The 25,413-nt window shown below is 36.4% G+C and overlaps 1 protein-coding gene across 1 annotated transcript in view; it reads right to left on the bottom strand.

The window, feature by feature from the left end:
- The window catches only part of PPHLN1 (periphilin 1), a gene marked incomplete at its 5' end in the record, with an annotated part of 40,864 nt that extends 15,792 nt beyond the window's left edge, over positions 1-25,072 (bottom strand). Inside the window, 4 exons of the mRNA XM_009585573.1 lie at positions 14,989-15,129; positions 17,660-17,779; positions 21,937-22,019; positions 24,816-25,072. Coding sequence (XP_009583868.1) covers positions 14,989-15,129; positions 17,660-17,779; positions 21,937-22,019; positions 24,816-25,072 — 601 coding nt within the window. The remainder of the gene's footprint in view (positions 1-14,988; positions 15,130-17,659; positions 17,780-21,936; positions 22,020-24,815) is intronic.
- Positions 25,073-25,413: the final 341 nt, after the last annotated feature.

The following is a 25,413-nucleotide window of genomic DNA, read 5'->3' as shown; positions in this document are numbered from 1 at the left end:
GGTGGTGAAACACTGGAACAGGTTGCCCAGAGAGGTGGTAGATGCCCCATCCCTGGAAACATTCAAGGTCAGGTTGGAAGGGGCTCTGAGCAACCTGATCTAGTTGAAGATGTCCCTGCCCATGGCAGGGGGGTTGGACTAGATGACCTCTAAAGGTCCCTTCCAACCCAAACTATTCTATGATTCTATGAATCCTGCTTTTCCTAAAGGAGAAAGGATTATTTTTATGATAAATGTCATGATTCAAAAAAAGTGAACAAACTGGTCCATACGCAGAGTAAAGAAAGAGGCTTGTGTTGCAAAGTAGAGGCTACATTCTCGGAAGTCCCCAACGTATAGCACAGGTCAAAGACAAGCAAGGAGTTACCTTACATTTTCACTGCACGGTCAGAAATACATACTTGCAAAAATTATGTTTCTCCCATCAATAAAAAAAATGTATTTGGATCAATATAAATGAACAAGGAGGGAATAATCTTTACAGTAGATGAGATACTTCTCGTCAGAATCATTGCTCTGGCTGCTTACCATGACATGAGTAACACCTACACAAATTAAAAGGCTCCATAGCAAGCTCATTATAATGATACATGCTTTTCTTGGTAGCAAAAAGCCCACTCTGCTTAAAATAGAAAGGAACACACCAAAGAAACTTTGTTTTAGGAAACTCATCTGGGTCACGAGAAACTATATAATTACTTTAAACTCAAGGTTTTTTTGACCGCCCTCCATTCCCCAAATATTGGCTGACAAATGACGTAGAAAATTCACACACCAAGCATGCATATGGTATTTAACTAATTTTTTAAAAGTCTGTCTTATCAAATCACATATAAATTCACAATTTTCGATTTATCAGATCTGGATTAGGTATGTTAATGATTCAATACTACAATCATTTTACTATATATTTACTAGTGTAGAGATGATAATTGTCACATTTGGAACGCAGGTGTAATTCTCGATCCAAAAGGAGATTGTTAGAATAACAAGACCAATAATTTTGTTGTGTGTGTTATGAAACATTTCACTGTGTTATTAAAAGCACAAATCACTTATACATGGGCTCAAGAAACCAACAGCCCAAACCAAATCAAGGGTGTGTCAGACAACTTTCCAGAGTTCAGATTTAAACATGTAGGTATCCTGTTACTAGAAAATCAAAAGGAAAAAAAAAAGCATTAACTGACCTCAGTGAAACAGGAAACAGAATCTCAGAGTTTATCTTTGCTTCTGATTTTAGCAAAAACATAGTTGCAAGAAAACATCCTTCAACAGCAATATAAGAAAAAGGAAAACTGTACAGTGAGCTGTAGTTACTCCTAATAGTAAGTTTAAGAAAACCTTAAAAAAAAAAGTATTTAAAAATTAATCAGGGCATTTTTGAGTTATGGGTAGACCTACACTTGGGTAAGCAGATTAATAGTTTCATTAAAAACAATATTCATATTATTTTATTTTTAGTTGAATTAGAAATACAGTAAAGTGAACCAAATGGACAACAGAATAATCAGCAGTGACTGACATGTTTATCAAATTCTTCAGTAAGCAATTTCAGGTACTCGATGCAGGAACGCTGCATTTCCTGCCTTACGATTGTAGCTTCCTGCAGACGCCTTGAGGGCATCCAGAGGGGAAGACACCAAGCTGGAAGCACCTGACTGCTCTCCATTTGTTTCTGGCACCAGAAATAGCAATGAGTTTTCGTGCATGATGTAGCGTCTCCACCCTCCAGCCAGGGAGAAACTCTACTGCATTTGCCCATAGGCTTCAGAGCTTCTGTGGAATTAATTCCCATCTCCACCCATGTTCCTCTTGTTCCCCATCTCCTTTTTTTCCCCCACCCTCTTGGCTGCAGCTCCTGATCTTGGCATAAATCTTCTTTTTTCAACTGCAAGTCTAGTCCCACCCTTGTTCATTGCTTCCCACACTCCCAATTCCCAACCCTACCTCTCCTGTCACCACAAATCCTTTCATCTCCTCCAGATTTCCTCCACCCTCCAATTCAGAGGTCATCTCATCCCTCTGCTAGATTTAGTTGCACTCCTCCTCTTCCTCAGAAATTCTTGCATTCTTTTGTCCCTGCCTTCTGGATCCTCTCCTGCATCCAGTCCTCCTTGCATCTTCCCTTTGGCATGGTCCACCTCTCTCCATAGAGAAGGAACTTCCTAACTTGCAACTGACATGCCTTCCTACACTGGTTTCTCTCCTTTCAATTATATGAAAAAAACCTAAACTTTTGTTGAGGGTGGAGAGGTGCACCAGTCATTGCCAAGAGCTGGTCTCCATCCCCTTGCTGGAGAGCCATGGGCGAGACTGCCCCACCGGCAGAAGTAATCTAATTACAGGTTTCAAGAAGGCTGCATCCAGCTCACAGGTTCCCCCAAATGAACAAAGAGACATCTTTATCTTAAACAGTAACAGAGTCTTTTTGTTGCAACTTCCCTTTCAGTGGCAGGCAGCAGACACATTCAAAAGGGCATTCAGCTTTACTTCACAGTGAGTTGTGCCTTGGTGTGGGAACATTTCTCTATAATTGCACACTTCCAGTTCTTCATCACATTAGCTGACAGGCAATAAATACATAAACCATTCAGAAATCTTTTGATCTTCATTTTCCTAAAAGTGCGAATACTTTAATGAACTGTAAGACTTAGAGTTTTAATTAAAAGTGACCATTTAGTTCACAAAACTGAGCTATCTCACTACCAAAAATACTGGTTATTGTGACTGCTCTTTCCTCTCAAGATCTACTCAAGAACTTTAGGGGCTGGGGCAGCTGGGTACCAGTTCGGTTCACAACTGCATCAAAGATCGGCTCCAACAAGCCAGCTGGAAGAAGCTGTTATGAGGTTGTCTGCTGATGCACAGTGCTCCCAAATGAGTAAATTCTCCAAAACATGTAGAACCAAGGCTATTGAATTTAGAAGACTGTGATGTGTCCTAAAGGAAGAAGAGAGTTCTGGTCACAGCAGCTTTAGATAGAAATTAAACAGAAATATTTTCAAAGGTTTTATCTTCCCTATGACAAAAAAGAAAGTTACTATGCAAATGTCAAAACTACGAAAGACTATCACTTTCTGTAGATTTCTGCCTGATGATTAAACAACTTCGAGTGCCTAAGGCAGTGCTTGCAAGATACTAAATGTTCAGAGATGGTAGTGGCTTGACACACAACACAGCGTGGGTACTCACTTGTGGCAGCAGGCACATTTAAGGAACCGCGCTGTGAATAAGAGCACTGGTTAAAGAAGTATCTGCAAACTTTTCATTCTTTTTCCTGATCTGATGCATAGCCAGGCCCCACAAAGACTACTGTGCCAGCACAGAGGACAGCACAGCACAGGGACATGATTTCTTAAACTACGGTTGCCACCAAACTCTCTGTAACATGCAGCTGAGGTTTGCAATAAAACAAGCTATTTTTTTGTTTTGTTTTGTTTTTGAAAACAACTGCAGCACTTGCTTAAGGGGACTTTCTGATGTCTAATGAGATGCAATCATATCATGGTCTTTCTCCACTGAACTCATAGTTTCTGCTACTGCCTGTTTTCATAAAGCTTGTAACAACTAATCATCTTGGTTTATGCCTAAATTGAATTTAGTTGAAACCCAACAACAGAGTCAAGAGATACATAGCACAGATACTCTGCGATTGCATAAGCTAGTTTCGGCAGGAAGCTAAGTTAAAAAAAATGCAATAAACTGGGCAAACTTCCAGTTGAAGATGATCACTGAAAAGCTTGTGTCAGCATACCCTAATCTATTTTGATTTTGTGTTTAAAAATGCTTATGTGGAGATTTTTTATTTAGGTAGCACGTGACCAAAAAGTTAATATATAAATTATCTACTATACTAAGGTGGTGAACTGCTTGTGGGGAGTAATTATGGTCAAGTAAGTACACACAGTACCCACGTAAGTACAACATTTCATCTTGTAATGAAACCAAGTATTTAAGCTATCTGGGGGGCAGAAGAGGGGGAAAGATTGCTAGCAAGCGAATTAAACCATGGAGAAACCATCTATTAAAGGTTATTAGTGTCATCAGAGCAATACTCAAAGTTCAATAGTTCAGAAAATTAATGTATAAACAGTCCTTCTCAAGAAGCTTGAGAAGCTAAAGAACCATGAACAACACCACCCACTTGATTTTGTCAATATAAAACCACAGAAGTTGAATAAGTCAAGTTGACTCTATTAGCCTTTCAAAGTCAAAGTACCAAGCTAAAACAGGCACAGTATAACCTGTGTCCTGTGGGGAATCTTGGCCCTTGCTTTTCTGCTATATTTTGTGAAGTGTGCCATTAAAAGCTGTAATATCCATACTAGTGTATGTCCAGACAATCACTGAGGACTGAAAGTCACAACATCAGTGCAGATAAGAGTCAAAAAACCCAGGAAAGTGTTCCTTGTGAGTCAGTGATAAATGATGATGTGCATTAGTCATTTATACCCCAAGATAAAAATATAACGTTTTTATAATCAACTTACAGAAGAAGCACATGCCTAAGCAACTTAATGCAACAAAAGATTTTTTCCCATATCATTTAGGAAACTAAGTTCCTAATTCTGATGCCTTTTGGAATTATCTTTCTAAAAATAATAAAAAAAAAAACCAACACATGAAAAGGAACTATAAGATTACCTTATATTTTAAAGGTCAGAGCAAATGAATACTTTCTATGCCAAGCTTTTAACATACAAACATATATAAATAACTATATGCACTCAAAATAATTTGAACAAAAACCACAGAACAGTCCTCTGCAAATTGTAGTTTTTTCATTTTAAATGATTTGTTAACTTTCCAAATGCCATCCAATTAATGGCTACCAAATCACTAATGTTCACAGAAGAGAACAAGCTATTAAAAAAAAAAGCATGGTCTACCCATATTTAAACCACACTGAGTTTAACTTGCTCAGTGAAGCAAATGCTTCAGAAGAAAGAAGGCATCAAGCTAGGCACTGAGATACAGAATATTAAAAAAAATAGAAACTTAAGAACCAGGTGACAAATGCAACCTGTCACCAAAGTGTCTTTGGTCACAGATGATCCTGTATTTATACATGAATCAGTGTTGTAAACAAATCAGATTACAAATAGATTAGAGGATTAAACTACATGCACCAGCAAAACTGTCATCTACAAAACAAGTCTCTGTTATATTAAGATCAGCCCTGCAGTCTGTAAAAGACACACGAAAAAACATAAAACTCTAGATTCACATTTCAGCAGATTTTCCCTACCTACAGATTGTCTGTGTGATACTCTTCTGTCACTGCCTACTCCAACCTCCTGAGGCCTGAAAGCTCGTCAGTGCTGGAGAAATGGAAACCAGCTTTCATGCCAAACGCCAAGTCCCTCCTGTCACCTGCCTTCCTGCCACTACGTTTCCTTTGCCACTTACCAGGGTTTTTGCATGTCCGCTCAGTTACCACCTTCCCATCATCACATACGGTTTTATGAAACCTTTCCTTTATGACACTGTTCTCCATTTGCTCTACGTACATCCTGTTTTAAGCACCACTTGGATCCCTGTTTCATCTCTAAGTCTTTCAGAAGATCAGTGCTCAGACTGTATCGGGAATACTGATAGAGCTGATGTGAAATCAGTGTTGGGGGAGGGAAGAAATGCTAGACAGTAGTTCTTTGAGCTAAAGCTATTTCTGAGGCAATTCGAATTTCTGGATCTAATTATTAGGTATATGGGACTAATCCTATTCTATTTCAATCCAGGGAGCAGCATGTTTCCCCAGCAGCAATGCTGAAATATTCCTCCAAAATTCAAAAGATACCTTGTTCAAGAGACACTAGGTCTCTTGAAAGATACTAAGAAGTTGAAACTTCAAGCCTCAGTGCACTGAGCCAACTAAAAAAGAATTTTATCTTTCACTCTTAAAACAGTTCAAAAATACAATCAAACACCACTGCTAAAACCACCTCTCAAGTCCACCAATGCCCTTCTGTTAAAGCAAGAATAAGTTGGAGACAAAGTTGGCAAGGAGGCTCTCTCTATCCTCTAAATTAAAGTTATCAAAACCAGCAACAACAAAACCCCAACAACAACAAAAAACACATACACACACACACACACACACACACACCCAATAACCCTCACCCCCACAGAAACTACTGCCTTTATCAAAGCTCAGACTATTCATCATTGCTGGTTTTGTCCTTCAGCTTTCTCAAGAGCCTCGCCCGTGTCAGTTCTTCTTATCCTTCCAAGCACCTTAACTTCTTACAGTTTTTTCAGTAGGCAATTTCTCATAATTAGTTCCTAATTATATATGAAGGCCCACACATTTTTAGAGAGTTTCTTCTCTTCCTAATGCCTTTTCCAATCCTGTTTACCATCATCATTTCTTGAAACTAATCTTTCTTCTTCCTAGTCTACTCAGTATTATAGTTTCCAAGTCGTCTCTCATCCTGTTGTTAAGTTGTTCTGATTTCTCATGACAGAACAAGAAATTTTAAATCAAGCAATCAGTGCTAGCTGTTGATTGAAAAAATACTATTTAAGGGACAGCTCCTTAGATTTTCACTTTTTCTGACCAAGAAGTGATCTTATTTTTCAGATTTGAACAGCTAGGCACTGTTCACATTTTCTTTGGTTTTAACTAAGTCCAGCAATTTTATCAAGTATCTAACTACTAACACTCTCTCATTTAAATCTTCTAGAGATCTGCGATGAAATTATAACACCTATAAACAATCCCCTTTAAGACTGACTGTAAGCAAACAGTCCTCTTTGAGATCATGTAATCTGCAGTCCTGCTTGGTCACATAAATGAAGTGCCACTACATCAAAACCTGTATCAATGACTAAATTTGTCAACGGGTCAGGTCCCCAGCATTCACCAGCTTCAAAATAACGTGCTTAGCACAGGCCAAAACCTGTTACATTAAAAAAACATATGGCAAAATAAACTGTCACACACAAAATCTTCCATAGATAGATAATGATAGACAGCTAAAGGTGAATTTTATCTAATGTATTTGAGTCTCTCTAAGAATAGAAATACTCTACCGCTACTGTATAGATGCGTACATTTATGGTGTTAATTTCTCTTAAAAGTATTGCTTTATGAGTGTTGCATATTAAATAACACTCACTTTTTATCAGCTTTCCAATGAAAAAAGCTGCTGGCAAAAAGCTGAAATGTGGTAATACATTTCCTTATTAAACTATACCTTCAGGTGCTGAAGTAAAATGAGTGAGTTGCACTGATTTTGCATATGCAGCAGTTTGTAATTACGAACACTGCAGTACATACCAAATAACCCATTAATGTCCATGGAAAGGGAAAAGCTGAAAAAAAATGGAAAGTGAAAGACTGCAACTTGTAAAGCATGGTGACCCAAACACAAGAAAAGGAAAGTAGTTAAATTTTTCACATCCTTTCAAAAGTATCCTGCTTTAAATCAATGTATTTGTAAAAAGAATTAATGATACTATGAGAATACTGACCAAAAGCTTTTATGTTCTCCATCTTGCAGTCCAATAAACGTGAAAACGCAGATTTCTAACAAATAGCTCAGATTTAGAAAATGGAAAAGATCACAGCACAAAAAAGACTTAAGGCAAGTGTGAACTATAAAGATGCAAATAAGCATAACAATTTATTTGATTTTGCAATGGTAAAAATTAAGGAGGTCTAGAATAAATATTAAAAGATAGTAGAAAAATCAGCAAGTCAGAATTAATATGGAAGAAAAAGTGCTTAAGAATGTGTAAAAAGTAATAGATGACTTGCCTTGTACATAAGGAGAGAGGTACTGATACAAGGAAACTAATAAACTGCAAAAGGATGAAACAAGATCATAGGCAGATGATATAATTAAGTAAAGGAATTGTCATCAATTTTTCTGAGAAGCCTGAGGCAAAATACCAAAACCTGAAACAAATGTTTTCTTGATTAGGAAAAAATAAATTAACACACCTAATTACAACTTACATTTAAATAAAATAAACATAAGCTCAGAAGAGGCATGATACATACTATGCTACTAACCAAATTAAACTGATGATGATTTCATCATTAAGGCCTTGCTGCTGTGTATTAAGCACACAAGGTTTGAAGAACAGCAGAAAAGCTAGGAGGGAACCAAAATCTACAGCTTCCCCATCTTTTACTCTCATCTGGCCTACTCCTGTCAAAAACAAAGCACGTCTGACCTCATCCATAATCAGAAATAATCCTCTAATGTGTTCTCTAGCTACTGTTCCAGTTCCCTCAGCTTCACTTAACTTACCTACCTCTTAACTCATATTTTAATTAGGGGATTTTTTTCTAACCTAGATAATTCTGCCTGAAATGAGCAACAGCACAAGCAGACCAACAAGCTAATCTAAGGAAACAGTAATCTGTTTCCCTGGCTCAGCTGAAGTCAAAAGAAAATGTACACCCAAGGCCAGTTTTGTCGGCCTCTTTCATTCCTTCCTGGATTCCCATTAGTCCTATTTATTCATTTATTTATTTTACTACAACTGCTGACATTTAAATGTTTAACACATCCAGAACTTATAAAACTTACCACAGTTTCTCACTAGCTTATTCCTAGCCAAGACGTGGAAGCTAACTCACATTTACATCCTCTTTCACCTTTACACTGTTGAAGCACTGTAAAACAGTTTTGTTTGAGGCAAAACAAAACTAGCAATGGACACGGGACAGGAAGGCATACAGTATACTTCCATACATTACAGAAATTGTAACTATTTTATCATGACAGAAATGCCTGTATATTTTCTTTACTAAATATTATGATATTAAAACCAAAACTTTCTTAACTAAATCCTCACAACGTAATGTTTCACTTTGTGAGCTGTCAGTCTTCTCTCAGAGCAGCACCCCCAGAGAACAGAGTCCCATTAAAAAGTGCTAAATACACACAAACACATTTCAGTTATTGCTATATAGATCTTACCGGAACAAGAGATCTGACAAAGCAGGAGAACAAGAAACAGTTCTTCTGAAACTACACACACTACAACTGCTAAAACCTAACCGTTTTTCTTACTTAACTGCAACTCCTAGGCCAGAGATTTAAGTAATTTACCTAAAAATGAAAAGCACTTAGACAGCAGATCTGGAAACAGAATCTGGACAGCCTGTTGACCCAGCCACATACCCATTTTTCCTTCTTTCTATGCACCATACCTATGAAGTTTCAAATGCAAGCTTTAGAAAAACCTGTGATTTTCAGCATCTTCCTGTAAGAAGGCTGTCCAATAAGTTTGTTAATACTACTGAGGGCTGTTAACACGTAATATTAATTTCGAAAGTCAAGTAAACAAGCAGTTAATCCAAATGTTTGAACACTTAAAAGTATTTTTCTGCTGAACATTTAAAAATATTGTTGAACTGAAAGCATCCAGTCAGCCAGTAAAGTAATTCCGTTAAGAAAAAAAGCATTTATGAATGCATTAATTCCTATGCTTCCTTCCTGGATGCCAGAGCTCTGTGCTAATAGACAAATTGAGGTCTGAGTGTCAAATCTCATTCAGAAACTTAAGAGTTTTGATTTTTTGCCAAAATCAAGGAAGGTATTTGGCTCATTTGGCAAAATTTGTCTTCAGCAAATAGATTTTCAGAGGTAACCCATATCACTTCAACTTGCATATGCAACATTTAAGAAACTGGACACATAATAATGGACTAATTAATACAATGTTGCAGACTTGATGTCTAGACAAGATAAGACATTTCAAGAATCCCTGCTACTCATTCTCATAAAGGAACAACAAAGAGATAGCCTTTTGTGTAACACCGACGCAGAATTGCTCCAACTGTGAATTTAACAGCAGGGACATATTTGTCATCACTTCTGAAGAAAACCCACACTTCAGCACATTATGTGCTAAAAGCATAAGCTGATCCTTAACTATATAAAAACAGAAACTAAACAAATCCAAAACAATACTTTAATGTATACTGCATGTTATTAAATGCAAAAATATAAAAAAATGCATTAAATTGTTACATCAGCAACCTATGAATATTCATTGACCCTGACATGCCAATGCAAAATTCTCTGCTACTCTATTCTCAAGTACCTGACCAATTTTTTAAACACCTATTTAATGGGCTTTTACCTCACCATGCTCAGAAAACATCTAAACCAAATTTCAAAATTGTAATTGTGGAGGAAAGAGGGAAAGACATGTTCAAAGGCATAAGGAAACACTTAGCTCAAAAAAAAACCCAAAAAACAAACCGACAAGAATGCTAATTACCTCACTACTTTTGCTTTTAAAAACTCTCCCAAGTTTTTGATTGCTTACAAACAGAACATCAAAAGCCACCTCATGGATCTAGATCCTACTTCACAGAACATATTAAAACATGAGACACACATTTATGCTGCAGAATTTTCATTCAGCACAAAGAGGTGTAAAGATGGAACAGAAAATGCACCAGGATGGAAGGGATCAGTTTTCCCAGTACCTGCTGCGCGGAAGTGCCAGGAAAGATCCTGTTCTACCAACCACGAAGTGGCAGAGCCAGCAGGTCCTGGGAACTCAACCCTTCCCTGAGAGCAGCTGAGCCCACTCCAGGTGGAGCAGGTCCCTCACCTCCCCAGGTGAGGCCAGCCAAAAGCAAGGGACCACAGCAAGGAACTGGGACTCCACAGTTCAAGGATGGGGATGGGAAACTGCCAGGAGGAGCAGGGAGCAGAAACCGTGTCCTTGGCGGAAAGAATGCATGTTCTGGAGAACGGCATGCAGGACTGATGGCAGTTGAGCTCAGAGAGAGAGCAGTGAAACACTGAAATAGGCTGTCCAGAGAAACAGTGGAATCTCCCTCACTGGAAATATTCAAGACTCGACAGAGCCCTGAATGATGTGGTCTAAGGCCCTGTTTCAAGAGAAGATTGGCCCAGGTGAGGTCCCTTCCAACCTGGACATTTCTATGACACTGTCACTATGCCTGTCATTTCCAAAATGAGACCAGAGACTTCCAGGATCTGCGGTCCCAGTCCAGCAATGTTCTCAAGTGCCTTTGCATCTTCAACCATGTTTTTCCTTCCCAAGTGATACTGGCAGACTTCAAATTAAAGATATGCTTTGGAGTTCTTCTAGTTTGGGAATCACATAGATAACCCTTGGCTCTGTTCAAACAGTGTCCGGATTCTTCTGAGCCTTTATCCATGAGCACAACTTCTATTCTCCTCTCTTTATGTCAGCTTCAGTTAATACTTGCAAACCAACTGCAGACTCTTAAAAGATAGTCACTAAATTGCAAACAGCAACTAGCACTTGTTTGACAATTTTTGTCCTGTCATAGTCAGCACACAAAGAATTTTATTTTTCTTCAAATTACATGATTTTACATGAATGCTTGCAGTGAGTCCCCCATCAAACAAATAATATACAAATATTTTGTTGATGAGCCAGAGCGACCATTTACAATCACGTTCCATTTAAAATTCTGAATTTGGCGATTGTGTTATTGTAACTTAGAGGAAAGGTAGAGGGAACTTTACGAAAGAGTGATATGAGCAATACATAAGATACGGAGATGGACTTACTTAAACAGAACACTTGTATGACTATTTCATTCAATTGCCCAAGGGATTTTTTTGTTGTTGTTTTTTCTTAAGAGACATAACAGACTAAACCACAAGCTGCCACCCCCTCTTCCCCCTCCAAGGCATCAAGCTGCCTGTTTCTCTGCTGTACAGCAATGAATTCGGTCATTGCAACACACTGTACATGTTCTGTCAGCACAGTTTTTTGCCTCTGGGTTTACCTGAAATAGTACCGTACTATGAAGTAAAAGTACGTATTTGGAAAATTTTGCTCTTTTTCCTGGTTTGAGCTTTGGAGACAGATGGATATGGAGAGGACAAAGCAAAGAGGGCTTTAACAGGAGTTTGGAACAGAAAGAATACCTAGGAATCAGGATGAGAATAAATATGAATTGAAAAGCAAACATCACTAGATCTGATGCTCCAAGAGAAAGCAGAAAAACCTGGGAGACAGAAGCAGAAGAGGTCTGACGGGTCAAGCCTTCTAATCAAACCTCACTTTCTCAAACACTAGCTGGACCCTCACCAATTCTTAGACACATACCCAGTGGCACAAGAAGCTATTTCTACCCTGTCCGATTTATTTATTTATTTAAAGTACTTTATTAGCTGTCCAGTGAAGACTGAAAACCAATCTTTTGGGAATCTTGCTTTGCAGAAGGATTACAGCTTCACCTTTTTTGCAGCATAACTCTTTGCAATAAGTATTTTATTTTAGTAATCCTTCCACAAAATGACATTCCAGAAATAATACATTCAAGCTAGATATTCAGAAGGTATTTTAATCACCTGAACTGGAAAAAAGTCCACAGAATAAGAAATTTTTCTGCTGTTTATTTCTGTCTTCAAGACAAATAATCAGAAACAAATTATATAAAAGCTTTCTTATAAATGTATTCTGTATTTCATTATCAAGTCAGTCTTCATATTCCTAAAGTGTATTATAGCCTACAGTTCACTTTTAAAATTTAAATGTTGCATCTATATAAACAATATAGCATGACTAGCAATAGTATTAAATTTGCATGTTAAGGAGTAATTTTACTGTGCAAAAAACCAGAAACATACTTTCAGTTAAACAGTAGCAAAACCAGTAAAAATTATATTGAGAAGTTAATCCAAAGAACCTTTAGTCAGCAGTTCGCCACAGGACTGCAAATTTAGTTTCCATTCCACTCTTTGCTCCCTCCCTCATTCCTTGTCAAAGGTAGAGAACTCAAGCCACACAGAATTAAACCAAATTTACTTTTAGATGCTGACAACTCAAAGTCAACAGAATAGTGTACAAATTTCTACAGAGAGACTGCTTCCATATACAGTAGGAAGATTCACAGTATTTCACAATTATGAAAATCATCAGGACTATCACAACAATAAATTTTCTGGATTTTTTTTTTTTTTAATTGCTGAAGTAGAAGTTACTTTTAAACATTCATCTGAAAAACACATACGTCATTTTACAGTCTTAAGTTTAAACGATTAAATACATATCTTCTCTAGCTCTCAACAAATTCACAGTACCTGATTTTATAAAAAAATATGAATCTTGTTGAGTTGAATAAAATAAAATAAGATTTTAGAATGACACCAGAAGCATCTTCAATATAATTCTGCAGAAGCTGACAGCTTCAATATTGAAATCAACAACAGGAGAAACTGGTTCCATGAAATCCAAATCTTTTTAAGTTATTCCTCAGGCTTTTCTGAGCTAAGTTCCTAAAAGTATTCTACTTTACGGAACATAATATAGATTTCCTTAGAGATAAGTGCAAACCCTACTAAACATAGTAACATTAGATCATATTGCAAACAACATTTAGTTTTTATGCCCAAATTTTCATCTGTCTTCACTATAAGCCTGTCCTTAGGACCGAGGGTTAGATCTTCGTGGGAAATAAACCAATCACAGATTCACCAGCATCAGGCTAAATAATCACAATAGCTTTTTTTTTTTTTAAATCTACTCCTAGTCTTTATTTTTCTCAGTTTGTCATTCTTAAATAGTCAGAAGTTTATGCATTTGGTAGTAGCTGATTTGGGCCATGTATGATCTGCTGATCAGACACATAGGGATAAACAAACTGCATCATGACCCTCATAGTTACAGCATGCTCTGGTTAACCCCATTTGCACACATGCAAAGCCATGCTCACTAGGAACATGATTACGCAAAGTCAACATTAAAAAAAAAAAAAAAAAGAAAAAGAAACAAAAACAGTTGAGTAGAAAGTTGTTTTTCAAGTGTCCAGAAAAAAGGAACAGTGTTACAGTACAGGAAATGGGCTCACAGGCAACAGAACAAAGGCCACTAGAATTAAGATGGAAAATGAAGACCCAGAATAAGCTTATCTCGAACAAGACCAGAGACCTATTTTCTTGAAGATGTTATTATGAGATAATCATAAGGGGGAAAAGTGATCTATATTTCCCTTCCACCCATCCCAGGCATACACTGAAAACACTGTAAATCAGAGCAAGTTTGAAGAAAGTAATCTCTTTCTCACACCCAAATTATAAACTTCAAATGCAATTTCCAGAGTTGGGCATAGTTCCATTTACGTCAGAAAGATCAAGTCAGAAAAATCTCCAAACTCTCAATTTAAAGTAACAAAAATATGGAAACAAAACACTTCGATTGTTTATGACAAATGAAATTGAAGGTTATTGTAGATAATTTCCTTACTGTGAGGTGACATGATATTAAAGACTAATACGTAAACTTCCATTGAACCTCCTCAAAAAAACAATGTTACAAGGAGAGTAATAGAAATCTTGTTTTGTATTAAATCAATTCCCAAGTACTCAACAGAAAAAAGAATACAAATTTTGAACTCAATATCCCTCCCTTAGCCAGATGTAAAACACCGTAGTCAAAGCAAAACTTAAAGGTTTTAATCTTCAGAGAACGACAAAGGCACTGACATTCAAAGCTGATTTAAAAAAAACAAACACAAAACCCCAACAAAACACCCCCCCCCCCCCCCCCAAAAAAAACCCCCACAACAACAACAACAACAACAAGTCCAACAGGCAGCTTCTAGTGTTCAATCCTAAACTGTATATATTTAAGTTAAGGAAATTACAGTGCAAAAGTGATTTTTGATAATTTGACCTCACATAAAGCCTTACTTCTTAATTACATTTGAAATTATCTGTATTATATTCGATTTTAAAACAATTATTCAAAGCAGCAGTCATTTTCTTGGCTTGCAAAATAGCAGGTGTTGCATGTAAGTTACAGAAAACTACCACTAATTCCCACGTGCAGATAAATGCCATGCTTCTTCAGAGTTAAATAGATGGAGATGTTATCATCACATCATCTCAAGAAATCAGATTACATTCACGTTATGCTCCAAGAAGGAGGAAAAAATAAACCAACATATTTCTAGCAGACCAAACCATTACACAGGTACTGTATCAGTGACAAAACGCCAAGAGGACTCACCTGTTCAATCTCCTTTGTCTTAGTTGCAATTGCTTTTGAGCGGCCAAGAAGCTGGCCATCCTCATATAATTCTGTACTATCTGTTATATTTGTTTCTGTTTCCTCTGTTTGTTCAACGTATAATGGAGCTGAAGATCCAGCCTTAGAAAAAAAAAAAAAATTTCAGTTTTGAGAGCAAAATAAAAACCTCAAAGTGTGAGAGCAAAAATAAAACCCCAAATACAGTCATTCAGTTAGATATGAATTTGCTTATCAAGATTATTAGTGAAGTATTATTGCTACAATCTAACAGATACAGAAATATGGATTTTAAACATGTAGAAAACATGACATCATAAAAAACCTGTGACTCAGTCTTAACTGTGTAAAGACAATGATGTCAGATAACCTTTACCTGCCCTTCCGCTGAGAAGGAATTTGTATATGTGATATTTATAACACCAGCTAGCAAGAAAAATCCACAGTGAAAGTGGGATTAGTTTTCTGGGAAAGGATAAAAGTAACAAAATCAAAGTAAACAGGCATCGACAAAATCAAAATGCTGTCAGAAAGAACTCTTGCAACATTCAGGACCACAGGTTTAATATTAAAGGAACAGAGATACCTATTATATAGCAAAAGCAAACACACGCTTAGAGGATTCCTGATCATATGAGAAATCTTACGGAAGTATCAAAATTGTATAAGCTTCCCTCTAAAACAGAAATTAAGACAGCATCCCTGCCCCAAAGAAAAGAGACTCCCACTCCAAGGAGTCCATATAGAAGATGTGAAAAGAGAAGAAATTACTCCAGCATATTTAAATCCAATATTATGGAACAGATTTGTAGAATCTAGTAAATTTTTTTTTTTTTAAAAATAAGATTTGAGAATTGAAGAAGATGCATAAAAATATTTTCTACTATCAAAAATAAAGAGGTCGAGAATCTTAAGACTTAACTAACATGAAAGAGAAAAGCATTAGACCCAAAAAAAAAAAAAAGGAGTAAAGGCTGCTAAAAATTTCAGTGCAACACAAAGTTCAACTATTAAGCACTATGTAAGACAAACTGGAAAAAGTTAAAAACTGTTGCAATTCATACATGACAGCCTACTAATCAAGGTGAGAAGTATCCTTTCTTCTAAGACTCAGAATGAGATGCCTCACCGCCTTCACTAGCATGCCTATTGCACACTTTCTTAGCCAATAAATCATCTCAGACTGCCACAATCAATTGCAATTGTTTTATTTTGAATCTTCCTTTATTTTGAATCTTTTTGCTACTGCAACTTTCTCTGAGGCACAGAGGAAGCTTTAAACAACTCTTCTCCATATGGCCCGCTCTGTTCTTTCCTCCCTTGCATTACTTTCCCCTCATCAAGAACAGGAGTGACAGTTGTCTTCACTGTTACTCTCCTGAACCTCTCAGAAATGTCCATGCATATGTTCTCCTCCATAATGGCATTCATCCTTGGATCAGTTTGCTGCTTCTTTTTCCTCACTCCAACACCTCCCCCTTTTTTTTTTTTTTAATTTCTTTTTCCTGGAGGGAAATGAACAGTTTATTTATTCAACTGGATCTTCCTGTCCAGTATCAAGAAGCTGTTGATGCACTCAGCCATTACATCAATGGACAGGACTTCAAAGTTCAGATAAATATCGATCCAATGAGTTTATTTCTCTAATCTAGCCCTTAGGTTCCACAAGTGTGAAACACAAGGAGGAAATCTGATGCTTCCCGAGATGCTTTTATTTTCCCTCAAATTATTTACAAACAAATATAAAATACAAACCCATTAATTACGAAGTTTAAGACACGTGACTTTGTAAAGTAAGTACTATTTTGTTTTTGTAAGAGTGCCTCTAAAGTTGAAGCAAAGTGAAAGTTGAAGATGAAACGATCACAGAATTAAAACAGGCTATTTTACGAAAAGACATTACATGACATTTGGTTTCTTTTAAATGACAAATACATCTTCCACTAACATAGCAGAATCCAAAAAAGACATCCCCTATCCAAGAGCAGCGTAACAAAACGAAGACTGAAAAGGGGTATAATCACACTTCAATATAGCAAAGGGTAGAAGACAAGAAGGGGCAAGAACAGATGGGTATAAACTGGCAATTAATTAATGTTGATTATTGATGAAATAAAGGTTCTGGGGGGAAAAATATCTACCCACTGCAGTACCAAGGAAGAGCTTAATTTTTAATATAGAGGAGGACTGCTTTCTGAAAAGGAATACATGACATGGCAGGCTGACATGGCATGTAACTGAACTCAATAAACCAGAGTCTCTCTTCTAAGTCTTATGTTTTACATGTACACTCGTATTTTGACTCAGAATTCCCTTGCTAATTTTAAGGAGTTCAGTAGGCATACATACTTACACTAGTACAAGAGTTCCTTGGAGAATCCTTGGGAGAGCTGGAGCCTTGTTTTGTCAACATGAATTCAAATTATACTAACAAAACCTACTCTGGTTTTGTGTATTTTTAAAAATAAATAAATAAATAAATAAATAAATACCTCACTCACAAGGCTTTAGTCTCCCTCTCCCTCCCTATTTAATAGCATAGGCAGACAAATTCAGGGGTAAGTTACAAAATGTGCCTTTCCAGAGAGTGCAGAAAAACAAGTGTCTATTGTTGTAACACTTTAAAATAAATTGATTAATACTCCTGTCTTACATCATAGTCTGTTATTTCAGGTAAATTGCTTTCATCGGCCTTCTCTGACTTTTCAGCTGCCCACTTGCTTGCAGCTTCTGCAAGTTCCTTTTCTGATAATCTGTTGCTCTTATCCAAGGCCTGTACAAAAACATTATAGTCAAGGTTTAACATGAAATATATTTACACATGCCAAAACACCTTCAAAACTAAAATAAATAGTTATTCAGATCCCCAAAACATTTTAAAATAGGAAATAAGGAAGCTGAAGCTATTTCATTTGCTGACTGATTTCTTTAAAAAGAAAAGTGGGTGGAGAGAGAGCAGAGAAAAAAAAAGAGAGAGAAAAAAAGATAAATCAATTAAGTTCAGTAAAATGTTAAAAACAGCACCATACTTTCAGAACCAATTTTATTAAATTCATGGGACAGAGATGACAGAAAAATTATTTGAGACCAGTTGAGTTTAAACAGACATGGATCAAATGGGCACTAAGAAGTCAGATACAAGTGTGGAGTGATCTAATAATACAATGTGATTTTCAGGCATAAAAGGTTGTAACAAATTTAAACTAAACTATTAAATACTGTGTAGGGTATAAAACCTAAGCTAATTAGAGATAAAAGGTATTTTATACATACTTTAAATTATCAGAGGTGCTTCCATTAAAATTCATTATTTTTTATTTGGGGGGAACGTTGATCACATAATAGAGTCAGTCATGGCTTTATGGCCCTTCAATTTACCTTTCAGGTGGAAATACTCATATAAATAATATTTAAAAATTGATTTCTCTCTAAGAATATGATTTGGCTTTTACTAACAGAGCAACAAACAGACAATGACAAATACCCACGTACCAAAATCATTTTAGGAATAGCTAGCTTTATAAATCTTGTTAATATGTGGGTATTTCATTTGAATCAGCTGTACTTATAGAACCATCCACCCAAGAATCTGTACAACTCTAGTATTAAAAAATGCAACATTAAGGTGGATATCTAAAAAAGACAGAAAATCCTGCTGCCTGAAAAAGGTTGTCACAATTTCTGCCGAATGCCTGTTGCATCTTAGCAAACAAAGAACCAAACAAAAAAAACCAACACTCCCCTCTTACCGCTAGTTCATTCCAAATTACATAAATGGTCAGAGGAAGCAAATAGACTGTTTCATCTTCAGACCTTTTGTGCTTACCTCAAGTGAAATACTATCCAACATCTCTTTGTGCTGTAGTATGGCATAAGTATACAATTCACAGAACCCTTCCAGGATTCTGTGTCATAAAGACACCATCTTTATCTGAATCCAGAAGAGAAGTGCAACACAATGTTCAAATAGGAATCCCTCTTTTCTATAATTGTAAATTACATAATTATAACCAGCGGAGTCAGGAGGTGACAAAGTTCAATATGCAGGGGTACAAAGAGGGTTCTTAAAAGAAAGGGGTAATATAATTCATAGAATAACTAGCCCAGCTCACCTTTCAAAACTACACAGTTGTTTTTACACCAGTCTCACTACAAACTATCTGCTGCCAAATTTTTTTCCCACCATGTTCTTATTCCCCATAGTATGCCTGACTTTTACCTTTAACCTGATTTTTCCCTAGCTGCCAAAAAAACTTATATTGTGGTATTATTATGAATCTCTCCCTTTCCTCAAATGTAGCTCTGGCCAATACTAACAAAAGAAAAGACCAGTATCTTTGTCACCAACAGTCAGTTTTGCATGAAATGAAGATAAATAAAATCTCACATGACTTACAATATTTCCACAAGCCATAAAAGAAACTAACTACTCTAGTATCTACTGGAATACAGCAAAAAGAATCTGTTTAATTTAATCTCACTAAATTTAATTCTGTAGATCGCATGTCAATAAATATGTGTTAAAAAATTCTGAGTGCATTTTATGTAATGAAGTAATGGTATTTCCACAGGAACACTACAACTGAAGAAAGGAACATATTTACTTAGGCTGCAAACTTGCGAGAAATGAACAACCTAGTGTATCTTGTAAAAAGCAACCAAACTTCCCCCCCGCCTCAAAACAGAGGTGTCTTTTTTTAATTTTTTACCTTATGCATAACATAAGAACAGCAAAAACCTGTCAGTTTTTTGCTATCTTTGCTGGGAAGCTTTCCCTGTCTCACACATCTGCCTTTTGCTCTAATTATGTCGGATACAGCCTCCAAGGCTTGCAGTCCAGACAGCTACTAAAGAGAAACACAAAAGATTTCATGCCGTAGTCAATTAAACAGCTGGTTAAGATCAGATAATACCAACATGTATTAATTCACATGCATGAATATGTAAAAAATTAATTATAAGACAGATGAGAGTACCTTTTCAGATTTGCATATAGTTACTACAGTGAAAAGAAATATTGCTGCAGAAGCATATACCTTTGTAAGTATTTCAAAGCCAAATTATAACTTAGAGCACTGAAAATTTTCTCCTTTAATCTATAAAATAAAATATATAACTCATTTTTCAAATCTATGTAGATTGTAAGACCCTGGCCCTAGAGATGTTCATCATGTTTTGCCAAGACTTTTTCTGCTGATATTTCTATGTCAGTGAAGCACTTGTATCACTTAACTGGTCGGTGTAATCCAGCTATCACCCCAAGAGGCTCCACTGCCACAAGACAGTACATTACAAGCAGATTTCGGGACTTCAGGAGAAAAGCAATAAAAGGTCACTGAAATACTTTCACTTCTGCAGCTGATGCATACCCAATAAATATTTGTGTTGTCTGGGGAAATGATTTCGATCAAACAGAAAGTTTCATTTTGTGTAGCTTACATCAAGTGATATCCACTGCCAGCAGATATATGCAAACTGCTGGCAAAAAAAACCCAATACAGCATAGATCAGAAGATGATGATCACTGAAGAAGAAAGCAAAACATTTAAAGAATACTTTATAGTTCAAGCTCACACTACATATTAATACGAGAGCAAGAGATTTTGCAATGTCTCCTTGTTCTCAAAGGTTTGTATTAAGCAAGGATTTGGTATTAAGCTGTAGTATGCTGAGTCTGTAAGCAAAATAGGTGAACTAATTATAAAGTTTATTTTATAATCCAAATCAGTGTAACTTGTGCATAACAGCTTTTATCTTACTTTCCTTATTTACATTGCTGAAAATATATCGCTTGCCTCCCCCCTCAAGGACATTGGCAATTACCTAATGCCTAGCACAGCAGTTCTAAAAGAGCTGCATAAGGGATAAGTACTTAGAATGACATAGCACGACCAAAGCCTGATTTTTTCCCCCACCTAATTATTTCCTTCAGTTTCACCTTCTCACAACAAAAAGTACCTTTCTTTCTTCCAATTTTTTTTTTTTTGTTTAAGCATTCCACAGCTTTTATTAAAAAGACCTCAAGAACCAGGATAGTACACCAAGCTACTTAGGGCGAATGCTACTTTTTAATAGGACCTTATTCACTTAGAACAATATAATGCATTGTTTCTTTATTTCTCATTAAAGTATTTCTCAAGAATTTAGAGAAAATACTCCCGTGGAAGTGTTCATTTTAACCTCAAATATAATTTACAGGCATGTTTTTGCTGCCACAGGACAGCCAGAACAATATTGAATGCTGACCGTTCACTAGTGTTTATTAGCCTGTCCGTTTAACTAATTAGCAAGATTATGTAGTTGGTGCTCAGCCCACAAGATTTTTTTGAGGGGAAATTAAACAGCATCATTTAGAACATAAAACGGCATTTACCAAACTATCTTGCAACGTGGCTCCCTTCCCAAGTAAACGCTATCATTCTTGCCATATCCTTGAGCAGCCCTGCTTCCAAGCCAACTCTGCTATTCACATTATCTTCCCAGTCAGTCAGACACTTCACCACACTGTTTCCAAATCCCGTCACGGCTTAGGAATCACTGAAGGATGGAGTTCAGTGCAAGTACAGGCTTGTCCAATTGAACTGTTGCTCCTAAAAACTGCTTCCCCATTTTTCTCCTTGCCATTCCTTTTCTAGCACACTCTGGACTTTGGAAAATGACAATTTTAAATACACACAAAACTCCCTTTCTCCTAAAACGAGACAGTGAATACAGAATAAAAAGGTTTGTTGGTGTCATCATTAGATACACAGCATTATCAGCACCTTCCTGCCAGATAAGGGAAACCTATCCTCTGCTGGATTGCAGAGCAATTCAAGATGCTCCTTTCCTTAACAGCTGCATACAATATCTCCCTCCAACTGAGGAAAAAATCCAACAACAATGACCAGTCTAAAACCATGGTGAGAAGTACTCGAAAAGAAAATTCACCTTTGATGAGGGTACTGCTGTGGAGCCTGAAGGTGATGCATCTCTTGATGTTTTCAGCGATTGAACTGACGTCCTCTCTTTACCTACAATTAAGAAAAAATTAACGACTGTAAAATTATATTAAAGATATACATTGCAAACATAGTTATTGGCTTAGAAAAATTGCAGTGAAATTCGCTCAAGTCAGAGATGAAATCTACATGCTCCACCATCTGATAAATATTGATAACACTTTCTTCTCTTTACAAAGAGAGAAGAGATATAGCTATATTATTTCACATTTAGGAAAACCCATTGTCCTCTTTTTCAACATTAACTAAAAGGGTGTATCAATATGATTTGGCAAGATGATGTGGTTTTACTTTTTAATATTCCTGTAATAATATAAACGGGTGAAATATTAGACAACAATCAATCATTCCAGGAAACCACGCAGTGTAGGAACTGGTTTAGCAGGCCACAGTATGTTGACAAGCCCTGCCATGGGAAACAGTCCTGTATTGTATAAACCACGGGTTGGATGCTTCTTGTATTATCAGTGTTTTTCTTGTAGGAGTTAAAATTGGCAAAATGACAATTCAAATTCATTGTGCTAATCGCATTCTGTGCATAGCCTTGCCACAGACCGGTTACAGGCAGCCCGCAGCAGCAGAACTGGTTGCAGTGTAAACTACTAGTTTTCAACCTGTGGTCCATGGATTACATCTAAGGGATCTGCAAAAGGTAAATACGAAAAGCAAATGTGTTGTTAATAGGCCTAAATTAACTAGAGTATTCACACTCACTGGGAAACGGTTGACTGTTCACAAATGGAAAACAATATAGTCTTACCTTGGCTTCCATTACATTTGTATCAATACAATTAAGAAAGGGATGAATTAAGAAGTCTATCAAATAGTTATGAAAATTGGGATATAAATTATTTTATTAGAACTATAAACAAATATGGCTTTAATTTAATGAGTCGAAGCAAGCAAGAACAAACATGACATCTCACTCCTAATAGCTGAGCTATTTTCTTTTTTTACTCAATGCCATAAAAGACGACTGTGTCGTGTTGTGTATTTTAAAATACCACTACCTACACAAAAAATGTCAGGAAAAGTCTATGCAAAATGCATACTTTTTAAACATAGGAAAGGTATTTGAAAAGTTGGTCTTCTACTCTTTCCTCACATTTTCATACCATACGTATAGCGTAGACTTAATACAAAGCAAAGATCAAACACCTGCTCATCTCTACACATTGTTAGAGGCAAGTGAGTTACTGCTATGATGTTGAAGGCCCTAATCCATGCAAAAATCTTCACAGCTACTGATGGGTCTTTCAAAAATGCTACTGAAAATAGTTGGGGAAGTTACTCTGGCAAAAGCAAATGTTCCAAACTGCACTTTAATCCTTGATTTGAAGATGATGTTAAATGGAGAGCGTACTTAAAAACATAGCAAGCAGCCTTATTTAAGAACTTCTACTAGCCATAAAACAAAAGGTGAATTATGAATTACCTTTAACTAAAAAAGCTCTTTAACAATGAAAAGAAATAGCAAAAAGAAAAATTGTGAAAAATTAAAAGTTCCTATAAATACAAAGTATATGACAAAAACGTGAAGATAGAAATAATCATGTCTTTAATCTGTCACACTCCCAAAAGCACAGTATGTCTCCCTTGACACCTCCAAGTAACACAAGTTTTGCTTCTGTGATACCTGCTTTTCAGCCCCATGGATGAGCTACCTCCTTTCAATTTTACAGATTACTCTAACTCTGCCTCCTACATGGCTCCTTCATTACACTGGATTCTTTAAACTCCAGCTGAGTGGAGTATATTCACATTCAATGACTATTGCTACAAAACGTTAAAAGAATTGCAATGATGAACTAGAAAGATAATTTGTATTCTTACAAGGAGTGAAATGATTCCTCAATATTTAAACAATGTTAACTAAATTCCACAAGATCTTTTTTGGCAAGAAGTGATACATAACGGTCCAGTCTGCCACTCTGGAAACACACAATATGCCTATCAGTGAATAAAAAAAAAAAAATCTAATTAATTTTTAAAAAGCTGCCAAAATGAACAGTAGATTTGTATAGTTCACTAGAAAGCATTTGCAGAAAGGGAAATCAAATCGGATTAATTCACATAAGCTGTACAAACAGCAGTGGCTAAGATTGTAGTACACTAAAAAAAGCAATTTTGCCTTTTTTTTTTGCAAATTATTTAAATAGGAAAACCTTAAATATTTTCAAAACAGATGATTCATTAGATTTCTGGGAAAGATTAACAGCCAACCTTTTAAAAGGCAGAACATACACACTATAGATTTAACTGAGATATGTTTCACATTTCTTTGAGGAAAGCAAGATTTCAGAGAATCTGACGATGAGATGAAATTGCTAAAAAACAACCAGCTTCAAAACCCTAATAATACAGTTCTAAGAACATTTTCAGAAAAAATGTAACAAGTAGCAGTATGTACTTTAACTTCTCCAGTTTTTTTAATCCCTCTCTTCCCCAGGAAGAAAAGTCTTCATCAGCTATAGATGACAGCAAAGTTTCTTGTAAGGGAATCCAATGAAGCACATAAAGAAGTAACAGAAGCAGTTGATGCTAAAAGGAAAATAACATACGATACTGTGCAGCTGAAACTCCTACAGTTAGTCTAGAGCTGCTACTGAAATAACACCTACAATCTCCCACATGAAATACATAAGGGAACAGAGAGTACAATGAAACATCCAAAGAGCAGACAACACATAATTGGTGCAAAATGTCTAGTTTTCTCATTGTAAAAGACAGCATGTAAAGAAAAAGGGCTTATACAGTGAATTGCAGTTTTACCTCACTAACCAGTTCTCATCATTAATCCAGCATTACCTTGCTGAGAAGAAATATTTCTTTTATGTAAAGATGACATACTTCTGCTATGCTGGGACTGGTGGAAAGAATAGGCTTTGCTTCTTTCAGGAGAGTAGCTCCTGCTGCTGACACTAGAGCCAGATCTGCTGTGCGGAGAATCCCTTCGGCTCCCTGGCGATTCCCTGAAGAAAGGAGAGTCCCTCTTATGAGGGGATCGCTCTCTCATATAATGAGATGGATAGAAGCTTTTTCTTCTGAAGCCATCTCTGATGTCCCTTTGAAGACAACAGAAAAATAAAAGTTACTTGGTTATCCATCCAATGTTTGTGGAACAGCACTAGATAATACAATGGCGACATTGTATGTCTCTCTGTCTGATAAATACAAATAGGTTAGCTGTCATCTGCAGAACACGTCTGAGATCTTCAGCATTGTTAGAGTACTAGGCAATGAATGAAAAACAAGTAAAGTAGAAAGTAGAAAAAAATATGTATACGTATGTAATTTTTTCAGATTTCATTCAACTACTTCATCACTAGAAGCTAATTTCTTTCTATTTCTTGATAATACAGCTAAAACATAAGAAAAAGAGACATTCAAGAAATTGGGACTCTCA

The sequence above is a fragment of the Fulmarus glacialis genome, unplaced genomic scaffold (assembly GCF_000690835.1).
Source record: "Fulmarus glacialis isolate BGI_N327 unplaced genomic scaffold, ASM69083v1 scaffold17379, whole genome shotgun sequence".
Classification (NCBI taxonomy): Eukaryota; Metazoa; Chordata; class Aves; order Procellariiformes; family Procellariidae; genus Fulmarus; species Fulmarus glacialis.
The sequence above is the reverse complement of the archived record's forward strand: the minus strand, read 5'-3'. Positions and strand labels throughout refer to the sequence as shown.